Source organism: Miniopterus natalensis, chromosome 19, assembly GCF_054644295.1.
Source record: "Miniopterus natalensis isolate mMinNat1 chromosome 19, mMinNat1.hap1, whole genome shotgun sequence".
Lineage (NCBI taxonomy): Eukaryota > Metazoa > Chordata > Mammalia > Chiroptera > Miniopteridae > Miniopterus > Miniopterus natalensis.
The window spans coordinates 20,247,175-20,260,462 of record NC_142099.1 but is presented as its reverse complement, the minus strand read 5'-3'; the positions used below and the strand labels follow the sequence as shown (position 1 = coordinate 20,260,462).

The 13,288-nt window shown below is 53.7% G+C and overlaps 1 protein-coding gene across 1 annotated transcript in view; it reads right to left on the bottom strand.

Annotated features, from left to right (window-relative positions):
* Nucleotides 1-1,053: 1,053 nt before the first annotated feature.
* LHX4 (LIM homeobox 4) overlaps nt 1,054-13,288 on the bottom strand; it is a 37,924-nt gene continuing 25,689 nt past the window's right edge. The window contains exons 3-6 of the mRNA XM_087828295.1: nt 7,558-7,760; nt 3,955-4,109; nt 3,429-3,600; nt 1,054-1,448 (exon numbers count right to left, since the gene is read on the bottom strand). Of these exons, the coding sequence (XP_087684421.1) occupies nt 1,054-1,448; nt 3,429-3,600; nt 3,955-4,109; nt 7,558-7,760 (925 nt within the window). The remainder of the gene's footprint in view (nt 1,449-3,428; nt 3,601-3,954; nt 4,110-7,557; nt 7,761-13,288) is intronic.

Genomic DNA, 13,288 nt, shown 5'->3' with positions numbered 1-13,288 from the left:
TAAAGGGCTGGGGAAGGTTGGCTGCAGGTGGCAGTGGACTTGCAAACTCATCTAAACCAACTCCCTCAAAACAAACTCACAATATCATTTCACCCTGCAGGCAGGGGCACTCTGGGAGACTGGCATCTGCTGATTTGGCTAAACGGACTGCACATTTGAAATCCAAATGGGTCTACAAATGTTTTCACTGATTGTCGTTCTGGCCTCTCCATATTTTAGCTTTGATCATTTTGTAACCCACAGCCCGTCTAGTGGAATAAATGATATGAGCAAATTAAAAAGGCACATTGTGCTCCAAGGGGACTCGTCGGGCAGTCACTGTGATGGTCCAGGGCCACTCAGCTCCAGCCTGAGTCACCTGCAACGAAAACCACTTCTAGCCATCAGGGATGGATTCAGTGATGTGGATGGGATTGCTCACAATCCCAAACTGGCATACTCTCTGGCTTGGACTATCTGGAGAGGGAAGAAGTCATCCTTTTCACAGCAGAAGAAAAAATAGGGGGGGGGGGGGTTCAATATCAAACTGGCCATCAAAGTTTCCACTGACCTTTAACAAATGACCTTTTCATTTTGAAAATTAGGGTTCCATAAGGGTGGTCTGGAAATACATTTCTTATACTTAAGGGCTGTGATGTCTCTGTCTCGGGAACCTCAGTTCTAGCAAGAGCACTGGTTTGGGAGGTATCTCATGAGAACACCAGTTGGAGCAGAGTTCCCAAAGGCCAAGGTGGACTCACAGTCACCTTGTGCTACCAAGCACTGAGCAGCCAAAGCCTGTAAGCGGGGTGGGGGAGGGAGCCATAAGCCAGCACCCTAGCGCTCTAGGCTCTATGCCCTGTGCTGTGTTCTGGGGGGAGGCTGCTCCCCCACCATTTCCCCAGGAGACCAGCATCCTAGTGCGGTGACCTCCTGGGGATCAGCAGAGGACTTCCATTGAAAATAATGGAAATTCACATTGGCTCACTTTTGATCCTAAAAGGCAAGTCTGTTTTGATCCTTGAAGATATTCTCTCAGGCCAGGAGGACAGGTAGGGTGGGGAGGGCAGATGTTTAAAAAGGGGGATGATCCATTTCATCGAGCCAAGAGGCTGGGCTGGTTGGAAAGTCAGGATAGCCTACACTGCTTCCTGTGGAGATGTCAGAAGTGGGTCCCCCAGCCATCGCTCTCAGTGTCTGGCTCACCCCCTGCCCTGCATGCGCAATGATGCCCAAATTACTGTCCACCGTGTAATCCAGCCCATTGAGCAAAGGAGCGTGGGATGGCAAGGACGATATGGAAGATGGAGACTGGGGGATTCCATAGGGGCTCCCATCCCTCAAGTCCTGATAGGATTGTCCTGTCCCGTCCATGGAGAAGCTCCCATTCATTAACTGTCCGCCTGTAACGTCCCCCACGTTGCCATAAATCCTATTGGTGTGGCCAAGTTCTGAGAGAATTTGATCCTCTGTGGACAAAAGAACGGAGATTTATTGTCAGCTGCCAGGACTCCAGTGGCCCCATTCTTCACAACCTAGGACACATGACCAGGAAAGAAGCCTGAGGGTGACAGCTGCCTTGCTGCCAAGCAGGGGTCAGACACCAACATGTCAGCCTGGCATCCAGAGACTGACCCACATTAAGGGGGAGAAATAGAGGAAACACCTGCAGACACTAAATTCCTAGGACCCAGAAGGCTGGACAGTGTCTGGTGAGCGTGTTGGCCCCATGTCACTCGTACTAAGATATTCTGGCTACACTGAGGTTTATGAATGCCTCACGTCGCAGTGGAAACTTCATGCTGACAAGATTTAATCTGAAAGCTTTCGGGCTGAGTAAAGTGCTTGGGTTAGGTGGCTGGGAAACAAGCAGGCTCATCTGGTAAGGGTAGCTGAGGACCACTCTTAGACATGTGTACAGTGTCCTCCTGGTCTACCTGGAAAAGCGATTCAATATCAAAGGACTTGGTTTCTCTAATAAGGTCTTCACTGGGGACAGTGTTGACTTGATTAAGACAAACAGACCTTCCTGTTTCTTAGAGAATTTCACTAAGGGGATCCAGTGGGATCTTTGCCACCTGGAAGAAGTCATCTCTCCAACAGAAGTGGGCAGTTTTAGTCTCAAGAAATACAGGATTACATAATTACCCAGAGTAAGCAATGTAGGTCATCTGGGGACCCACCTGCACCCAACAGGAGTTACAAAACAAGACCTGACAATCCTCTATGTTCCCTGTTCCTGACATTGATTTCAGCAGCTCAGATGAGAGGAAGTGTCTTTCCCAACCCTGCCAAGAGGTCAAGGGGGTGAGCATAAGGCCCTTGAGCAGTCCCCAGGGCCCCAGGACAGACCTCTTGGCTGAGATACAGTCCCCTGAGGTCATCGTGCTCCTGGGGGGCAGCTTTCTCCATCCTCTGCCCCAGAGGCTTTTCTATTCCCACCTGGGGCTGTGCATCAATTCCTGTCCAGGCCTCCCCAGACTAGACTTCCACACCCACACCGTCTGACAACCTGCCCCCATTCCACCCATGAAAATGGGGAGGGGAAGGGACGGGAGCACGTTCCCTTTAAAGAGTGCAGGAAGATGAAGGCTCAGCTCCACGATAAAATGGCCATTATTTGGCCTTTTGCCTATACCTGTCATCCCATAGGACCAGGGCCCTCTATGGAAGCCACAGGCTCCCCATGGGAACAGTCGTCCCTTCCAAGTATATAAATGTCCTGGCTTTCCCCAAACACATCCAGAGTCATTTGTGTTCATTGATCCCCACAACAGCACTGAGATGGGCATGGATGTGGTTACTCCCCACTTACAGGTGGGGAAACTGAGGCTCAAGAGAAGTGAATCAATGTGACAGAGCCACAACTGGAAACTTAATTTCTGACCCCAGCTCAGTTCTTTTCCCTCCCCCCACAACAGAAGGCCTTCCACATTTGAGGATTCAGTATAGGAGAACAGTTACAGCTATTTGCAAACAACCTAAGGGCCCAAGACATGCAGTCATTTGCAATTTTGCTGACGCACCAATTTGAACTCAGCGCATGCTGCAAAGCGTTTGTGCTGGGGGCAGGGGTGGGGGGCAGGATGAGTGCACAGGGGGAAGGGACTCAGAAATGAGGCTCGTCCCCATCTCACATGCACTCACAGGAGTGATTTCCCAAGGCAGAGGGCCTGGTTGGCATGTCCTCCCCACCACGAGAGGAGAAAGGGGTCACTCTCAGGAATCCTGTAAGGGAGCCCCCAGGGAAGGAGGGGAGGCCTTGGCGCTCACCGTCCCAGGGAACCCAGCTTCCACATCTCAGCAGCAGAGCTCTCTCATTTTCTTAAAGGGCCACTGCTGCATTCCTCCACCCATTACTGCCTCAAGATCCCTCTTGAATGTCAAGGATTACTGCTTCCCAGGGTCCTTTCCTAAGACCTGGGCCTCGCCCCTCCAGCCCTGCTCACCTCGGAAGCTCAGCTCACTGTCACTAACCCCACAGTCCTCTGCAGAGCTCTCCTTCTCCTGCTTGCTGCCTCCCCGGCTCCTCTTGACGCTCTTATAGAACTGTCCCCAGCGGTGCCGCCCCGCATCCTTCTTCAGGCGCTTCTCCTTGGCCCTTCTGTTCTGAAACCAAACCTGCCACACAAGCACAGGGAAAACACTCAGGGGTGTCCACCCTGACCTGCAGCCCCCGGGGTCCCCGAGACAGGTGGCTGGAGATAGGGACTGGAGCCTCAGTAGAGTTCAAGGCCAGGAGTGTGATGTGCCCAGGACTCCCTAGCCTCAGAAATCTCTCTCCTATTTGGCAAATTCCCCTGGGTAATGGCTCTGAGCCCAACTCCCCAAGGGGGATCAGTGACAAGGCTGATGATCACTGTACATCCTGTGTACCACTCCCCACCCCTCCTCATGTAGAGGAGAGGGACACACAGACTGGCCCAGGACCCACAGGCGGCAAAGGAGCCCGGGGGCCAGGTGCTGATGTCTCACCTGTACGACCCTCATGTCCAGGCCCGTCTCTGAGGACAGCTGCTCCCTCACGTGCCTGGCAGGCTTGGGGGAGTTCTTGTAGGCATTCTTCAAGGTCTCCAGCTGTTTGGCGGTGATGGTGGTCCGGGGCCGCTTGGCTCCTGCCTCTGAGTCATCTGCAATGAAAACCCCTATTGGGTTGAGCCCACCTGAAGCTCCAGGGTCTCGTCCCATCTCCTTTCCTCACATATTTTCCTGCTGTGGGCAAAGCAGTGGGGAGGAATGGTGGACAGCAAGGTGGAGCAGTCCTGAGACCAAGGAGCCTACTCCTGCACCACAGGCCTTCCCAAGTCACTGAAAAGTGAGGACACCATTGTCCCCCTCCCGGCCTCCCTGTCCCCTGCCAACCCAGCCAACACAGGAGCTCCATCAGACTGAAGGGGTCCAATCCCATGCATCTCCCTGCCAGGCCTAACACTTGTTGGACATCCTTGTGAGTTGCTGCCAGCGCTGTGAAGGTGGATGAGCCATAGTGAAGTCCAGAGCCGCTGTGGCAGACACTGAGGAAAACCTCCAAAACTCTTTAAATTCTGTTTTAAGGAATCAATCCTGCCCATATTTATAGAGATGCCTGCATGATAGCATTTGATGCAAATATAAAATAGTGTACTTTTAAAATATCTATACAGTCTTTATATATAAAATTTGAAATAATGAAGCCACCAAAAAATCTTTAATTCATTGAGAACTGCTTAATTTCGAAGTAGGCTTCCCTAGTGAATTAGACATTGCTTTCACCACAGCCAGATGGCAGCGCCACCGGGATATACCCCGTCATCCTGGGTTGGTGGCGCATTGCTTCTGCGCTGCTGTCTACGTGCACAGGACTTTCTTCTTGCGATTATGGGGACTATTATGCTGTTATTTTAACATTCACTGTTATTATAATTTAAAATCTTCTTTATATCCTATAACAATGTCATCCAAGTATTCATTAAGTAGCGGTGGCCGTGCTCATGCTGAAAAATGTACCCAAAAATCAATAACTTTGGTACGGAAGTTAAATGTGATAAAACGCTATGAGGAAGGCCAAGCAAGACCATGCTACCCTGGGCTGTTAATTTAGGAGAGAGCATTCCACGAGGTATTAGAGATAGTGCTGAGAAAATAAAAAGTAGCATTAAGGCAAAGATACATTTCACCGGTTATGGATTTATGTGCTCCCAGAATACATTCCTCCCTTACTTCTTACATTAATTCCTATGGGAAAATTAGCCTTAAAATATGTTTTGAATTATGCAGGGTCTCCTAGCACTTGTCCCTGGCACAAGAGGCAACCTCATTATATTGAAAATGCAAATATCCAGGGAGATGTAACAAATGAACAAAATCATCCACACCAAGGTACAAACAGCTGGTATTAGATTCTTTGTGTAGCACAAGGGAGGAAACTGTAAGCCTGAAAGAGGGTGTAGATTAGCAAAGAGGAATTAAAACATAAAGAGAGCCAAACGTCCCACAGCAGGCAAAGGTCCCCCGCTGCCCTCAGCATCACCCTGATTTCACAGGATAGAGTGGCCGTGGCCCCTGCCTCGCTGACGGCAGAGACAAGAGGAACCCATCAGAACTACTGTGGAACCTTCAGCTCCTTGAAAACATAACAGATCCCACCTCCCTGTTTGCATTTCTCCTCCACACTGGACTCACCCTCATTTAACGCCCCATTCCACACGCCATCTCCTATTTAAGCCTCAGGAAACAGCCCTATGTGGCAGGCGCTACAGTCCCCCATGGACAGCCGAGAGGCACCCTGACTTAGTGAGTGCCCACCAGGTTCTGAGACTAATTCCAGTGTCTCCCCGTGGTCCTACAGAGGTCTGCTGCGGCGCAAATAATCCTCGCTCAGTGTTGGCCCCTCTGCGTCATCCCTGCCTGCCCCGCTGGTCTCCCCTTCCTGAGCCACCCCCAGTAGCGGTGGAGGCCAGGCCAGAAGTGCTCGGGGCCCAAACGAGGCCTCTGACAACGAGCGGCACCCCCGGCCCCAGGGGGGTCGTGCAGTTTTAGTATCTGGTGAAGGGCATCAGAGCTCCAAAGGCAGCTTGGGATCTCGCAGTCCATCTGCTTCGATGGTTTATCCCTGACAAGACACCCTAATCTTCTGTGACATCATAATTGACTTCAAAGCAACAGCATCGAGTGGGTTTTAAGGAACCCGAGCAGATAAATACATTAAAGCAAATAGCCTGGGAATGGGCTTACGGAGGCCCCAGAAAGAGGAAGAAAAAGACTGAAGGCCTGTCCACCCCAAAAGGCCAAGCTGGGGGTGGTGGGAGGAAAGACAGGAGGTCTCTGACTCAGGGGCCCTTCCCACCTTCCTCCAAAGTCAGGCTCGGCTCCAGCAGGCTCACCCTGAGATTACCTCTGCCTCCTCACCACCGCAAACCCTTTATTTTAAACTGCATTTATTAAGCAATAAACTAATTTCTCCATGGAATGATCAGATCTCTATAACGTGTTTGAGCCCAGGAAAGCTCTAGAAGGAGATGCATGACATTGTTGCTTTTCTTTTTTTCTCCATCAAGCCCAGAGCTGTCAACGAGAGCTGCTTTCCACAGTGACATCCTGAGTCAATAAAAATCCTAGTTAAAGGCAAATAACCTTGGTGTTTTGTGAGTATGTGCAGCTGAGATGCCCAGGTTGGGTTTGGCCTAATGCCAAATTTGGAGCCAGCGGAGGGCACACTCCCTGTGGACACGGCTGTGAGTGAGGAGCCCAAGGAGGGCTGCAAGAGGGAGGAGTCGGGCTCGGCCTTCCTGAGGAGAGCTCGGAGGACTGGGGGGCCCAAACCCAGTCTAGGCTTTCGAAAGACCTGGGGCTGCCCAAGAACACAGCATTGGAGGGCAGGAGCAGCTGCTGCCCGTCTGCCCAGGTAAAGGCAGGTTTTCCAGGTGTGAGGTGCTGGGGCTGGCATCAGCGTCATCCTGGGCTTCTGCTGCAGACCAGGGACAATGACCCTGAGGCAGCTGGGGAAGGGTGGCGGGGCAAGTGGGAGTTCTACGGCTGAGTTGGAATCTCCCTGAATGTGGACACTGGCCGGCTACTTGCTCCTGCATCGAGGGCTTCAGGTGACACGAAGAGTCATCACCCGAGTCGCCACGTCTACAAGCCCACAGGCTGAGAGGGGAAATGGAGCACAACTGACTGGAGTCCAAGCTGACCATCCAAGGTGGCTTAGGCCAATGCTAAGCCTAAAGCCTTTGAGGTATGGGGGTGCTGAGGAAGTATGCCCCCCAATATATACAACAAGGAATAAGCCAGTGTCCAGTGTAGATGGAACACTGTCCCAGCCCCACGCCAGGCAAGGAGCCATGAACATAATGACACACGGTCCCCGGCTGCTCCCGAGCCCAATGTGGACAGGTGCCTCTCACTAACCAGCTTGATTAAGGCTTCCCTGAAGGCAGCGGGCGCTAAAGGATCGCGGGTGCTGAGAATTAACTCTCCCTGTGGAGAAGTGGGGGCAGCTCGGAGGCGGGGGTGAGCAAGGCGCTGAGGGCCGCGGGCGGCACCCAGCAGAGGCCCGGCCTGGACAGGGCTGGGGGCGCGCCGCGAGGCTGCCGTTACCGTTCTGCTTGGCGGTCTCGTAGTCCTCCTTGCACACCAGCCGCCCGTCCTCCATGAGGTAGAACTCGTCCCCTGTGGCCAGCTGCCGGTTACAGATGATGCAGGCGAAGCAGTGCAGGTGGTAGACGAAGTCCTGAGCCTTGCGCACCACCTGGGTCGGGGGGATGCCCTGCTGGCAGGCCGTGCATTTTGTGCCGAAGCGCCTGTTGGGGCAGCATGAAAGGATTAGGGGGGGCGGGTGTCCAGTTTCCTCCCACTTCCCATCTGCCCCTCTGGCACCCCACCACTCCGGGTGTCCACGGACACCAACCCCTGGGCCACCCAGTGCTCACCACCTGGTCCCTTAGCCTCTAACTGGCCTTACTGCTTCGTGCCCAGGCTCTTTAACCACAAAAAGAAGGGGCTGGAACAGAACTAGAGTCTCCAGTGCCTTTCAAAGGCTCACACCCAGGGCTCCAAACTCCCCCACTAATACCCATCGATTCACCCGAGACCAAGGAGTGTCTACATCCCCTGCGAGCAGGCAGTTTCGCCCTCCGCCTCCTGGTTTCTCCAACTCTATGGTGAGGCCAAGAGGACCAGCCCAGGGGGTGACCGCACCTGCCCAAGCTGCTGTGTACAAGGCAGTCAGCAAAACGCTTCCCGTGCTCTCCCCAGAGGAGCCCATGTGGCCAGGACACGTGCCAGTGTCCACCCTCGTTCCAGAAACACTGCAGCAGAGCCGGGCTCTCTCTTCTCCTGTCTTGCCCCTCCATCTGGCACAACCAAAGCATCCCCACGCTGGCCTCCATCTCCTTCCCACGCACAGCCCCTGAGATGTGGTGGTCCAGGGTGGGCCCAGGAATTGCATTTTCATGTCCCTGTGCCATTCAGGGCAGGAAGGCTGCAGAGCTGCTTGAAAAAAACAGTTTCAGGCCCCTCCCTGGTCTACACCTCTCTGGACCGGCACCCAGGCAAGAGGAAGGCACCTGCAGCCACCCTCAGCCAAGGCTGGGAAGAGAGGCGATGTGCACATCTGAAAAATACAGTCCAGGGGGGTCCATTCCCCATCTGGCCACAAACACAGAGCCACACCGGTGGCCATAGAGGTCAGCAGGGAATTGGGGGCCAGTGCAGACATGGGCAATGGAGGGGGGCACTCCACTGCAGGTGAGCCTTCCCCGCTTCAGGAGGGAGGCAGGAGGGGTTGGGGAGGCAGGGGCAGAGTTTAAAACAGCAATCAACCTAATTATTCATGACATTTCACACAGCACAACTTTATCTTCTTCAGGATGAAAGACTTCGCCTAATGGATCTGGGGAAGGTTTGATTTTAATGGTCCTTTTAACTAATGCTTATAGGCAGCCTGATTTCCCCTGAAAGGACAGTACATATTTCATCCACATTAATACCAAATAAATTAATTATGGTCATGGCTATCATGATGAATCCCAGATTAATGCAGAATGATGGGTCTCTTATGCAGTAATGATACCTGCTGGGGGGCTGTAGAGGCCTGGAGCAGGCAAGGCCAGCTGTGGCTTGAGAAGCCCCCCTCCCAGGGACATGGTGTCACAAAGAGAAATGGGGGGGTCTCTAAGTCTAGAGGTAACCCCAAAAGAGCCAGGAGTGTGGCCCAGGGGACTGGTCTTCTGAGATGAGATCTGAGAAGGGTGCTGGGGTGTGAGGGGCTGAGGCGTTTATCTTGGAAGGGCCACAGACCTCCTAGCTCCTGGAATGGCTCTTGGTTTTGTTGGGGGGGGGGTGCATGAAGAAGGTTTCTTCACAGCAGGCGGGACAGGGCTCTGTAAACCCCCTCAAGTTCAAAACCGTGCGTCCAGAGGGGGGCCTGGGTTCCAACAGATTCTCAAAGGGGTTCCAACCCCAAGAAGTAGAGTTAGCATTTGTTGAATCATAAATCAGAGAATAAACAAGCATGTTTTCAGAGGATGTGCACAGAAATGGCCAAATGTGAGCATGGGGAACAAAGTATACTGTTAGCTCTAGACAGTTCTGCACCTTCCAGGACACAGGTGAGAACCAGGCTTCCTCGCTGCTGTCTGACCACCCTGCCGGCATTCAAGAGGAAAGCAAGCAGGCACCGGCTCTATCCTGTGTGTGTGTTGGGGGGGGGGGGGGGACCAAAGAGGAAGGAAGCCTGTATAGTGTGTTACCAAAGCATGTTTTCAAAATGCCTATAGTTTTTGTATCCAGTCCAGGCCAATTCTCAAAACAGGTGTTCAAAATAAAACAACGCTTCCTTCATGCTCACTGCAAACCACCCTAAATAAACCACCCAAAATCTGGGGTGCAAACGCTGGAGCAGAAGCAGCTCCAGAGAAGAACTGCAGTTTTCCAAAAAGCAAGTCCTATCTTGTGGCCAAAAGGTGGAAGGGGCAGGGACTGAAATGGGGGTGCTGAGGGGAGACTCCAGGACACAGCTGAGACTCCCCAGTGGCCTCCCCCCACGGAGCGGGCCACACTCTCTCGCCACCACAAGGCAGACAGTGGCTTTCCATAACCAGAAACCCAATTGACACCAGCGCCCCAGAGACATGAAAGATAACGGGGGTATAAATTTAATCTACATACCGACAGTGATTCATGCGTGAGGGTGGCAAGTGCACAAGAAAAATGAAAAATAAATGGACTTTTCCACCAGCATTTTTTAGCAATTGAAGCAATTTTCCTGATTGTGGGATTTATACCGACGGTAAGTGGAAGTTGCTCCTTATTACCTTGCTCCTCTGGAGCGCAGCCAGTGGGGGGGACCCCCGGAGAGGGGACTGCGTGCACTCCCTCGGCCCACAGGGCTCCCCCAGCGTGGCTCAGCCCACTCAGAGCCAGTGGACCCAGAATAAGGTGCTGTCCTGTGAGGCTGTGTATACAACAAAGACACTGGTTCTGAGTCTCGAGATCTAGGACTTGCCAGAGTCACGACCACAGCCTGGAGAGGCTCTACAACTTCTGTGACAGGCACAATGACGGCTGTGGTTAAAGCTCCCTGGTCCAGACGAGGTCTAACTGAACTTGGCTGCTACACAGAGAAGCAATAGTCTAACCACCTGGACCAGACCTGAAGGATGCTGGGGGTAGGGGCAGAGCTGGACACTGGCCAAGTAAGAGGCTTCCCAGGAACTTCCCAGGCAATGCCCCCTGCATCCTATCACCGAGCACCTACTGTGTGCAGGGCCCTCCCACTCAGTGGCCTGCTCAGCTCAGCTCAGCAGGACCACTTCCCTGGCCAGGTGTGTAGGGAGCCCCGGGGAAGCACTTCCCTCCTCAGACCAGCATCACTGGCAGGTCTCGTGGCCCTGCCCGGCACGCAGTAGGCAACAAAGGCCCACTGAACAGGCGAATGAACGCCCGGACCCCTTGCAACGCGTGCCTGCGGCACCCGGGGCAGGACTGACGCTCGACATAACCGTAGCTCCTAGCGAAAGCTTTTCTAAGAAGGGAGTTGAACCCCAGGTTGAACGGAGGCCCCCGGTGTCCTAAACCGTCAGCTTTTCCGTCCCATTTTGCTGCCATCGCCACACTCATGTCACCACGTCCCCAGCGCCCTGCCTGAAAGGCGATACCGTCCAACAGGTGAGACACAGGCCGACCGGGGAGGTGCCGCCTGCAGCTCGCACAGGCAGTAAGTGAAAACCAGGATTCGAACTGGGTGCTTCTGACAGGGCAGCTGGCACACAGCGGGCGTCAAAGGCAGCAAACGTCCGCTGGGAAGGCAGCCGTGGTGCCCTGACCCTAGACTGGAACGTGGGTGGAGGGTCCCTTTCCCCCTCAAGTGTCCCCAGCTGCTCGGAGCCACTCAAGCAGGAAGTTCCCAGGCCTGAAATTCAGGGGCTACCCTGGGAGCTTTCACCTCCTGGGGTGTCCACCCCACCACAGCGACAGTCACACCCCACCCACCACCTTCATGCTTCTAGCGCCAGGTCAGGAGTGAGGGGCCTGGGTCTGCTGGCGGGGGAAACGCACCAGCCATCACTGTGCCATTCAGGGGCTGCTCCAGACCCCGGGACAGGGATGGGCATGGGCCCATGTCCTTGGGCTCAGTCTCTGCTCCAGGGCTCAGCCTGAGCGCCCATTTGCCCATTTATCTGTCCACCCCTCCTGCTCTTGAGAGGCCTGGTGGGACCACGCTCGAGGGGAGGGTATCTAGATCCTGCAGGAAGGGACTAAGCGGCCCTGAATGTCACACTGATACAGGTGCACGTAAATCCTGCACCACAGACGATCTCGCACATTCCTGGTTTTAGGTTCTGTCCTGTGACCAGGCCAGGAATCACGTTCTGGTCACCAAAACTGGATTGATAAAAGCAGCTCCCATTTGCCAAGCACCTACTGTGCACCCCTGTGGGTACATAATCTCAATACCACCAGCCCTCCTTGTGGTCACCGCCACCCCAGCACGACCCCCCTCACCCCTCAGAGTTTAGCTCCCGACTCACTGTCACCGTCACCGTGCCTCCGGCAATCATTCCCTTCCTGCCCCTGCCCTCTCAATTCTTTGACCTCTTCTGAATGTCATGGCCTTTATCCTGCCCATCTTCTCCCATGGTCTACCACAGACCATGTTGCTACCAGGAACCGCAGCATCTCCAGAAATAACTTGCAACCACCCCAGGTCCAGCCATCGCCTCCTGTCCTGTCAGCTCACCCCAATGCCCAGGATTCTGCAACCTGTGAGACTAGTTCATCTTTTTCACTGTCCCTCACTCCCCTCCTGGCCTTGCTTACCTCCTCCAGACAAGATGCAGAGGTCCATCAACTCCTTGCCCCACTGTCAACCCTCCACTTTCTCTGCTCCCCCGCTCAACACTGGGGGTCTGAACAGAGCTGATGGACACACACCACCTCGCCGCCCACTGGCTCACTTTACATTTACACCCTACTCTGGACCTCAGGAGCCCTGGGAAACTGCAAACACTTCCCTAGTCCATTTGCTCTCCCTCCCTCCCACCTTGTCTCTCTGAAGCCCCCATCCTCTGTCTCAGCTCGGGGCCCAGCTTCCTATTTCCCTGCAAAAAAGAGAGCTCTCAGCCAAGCCCTGCCGCATGCTCCACCATCCTGTCCACACCCCCACCTGCCTGCATGCCCCCCGCTTCCTACAGCTGGACTGTCCCTGCTCCTCTGCAAGGCTGTCCACCCACCTGGGCACAGAGACCATTCCTCCTCGCCTAATAAGATGATTCTCCCAGCAACAGTCCCCTTTGCCTCCTGCATCAATTTTTCTCTTTACTAGATCCTACCCAGCAGCGTACAACATGCTATTATTTCTGCCACTTGAAAAGAATCCCTCTTCTGACCCCCATCTCCCTCCACCTACCACCCAGTTCTCTACTCTCTAGAGCCACTCTCCTCAAAAGAGGGGTCTACAGACAGGGTCTCTAATGCCCCTGCTCCCCCTCTTCTCTTGAATCCACTCTGGTGTTTTTTTATGTGTCAAGTTGAAAGCCATGGGGTACCCAAATATTTGGTCAAACACTATCTCTGGGTGTGTCTGTGAGGGTGTTTTTTGATGAGATTCACATTTGAATTGGTAGACTAAGTAAAGCAGATTGCCCTCCCTGGTGCGGGTGGGCCTCATCCAATCAGTTGAAGGCCTGAACAGAACAGAGAGGAGGAGCAAGAGGTTAACTGCTCCTGCCTGACTGCCTAGAGCTCGCACACTGGGCTTTTCCTGTCTTCAGACTTGAACTGAAACATCAGCTCTTCTTGGGTCTCAAGCCTGCTGGCTTTTGGACTG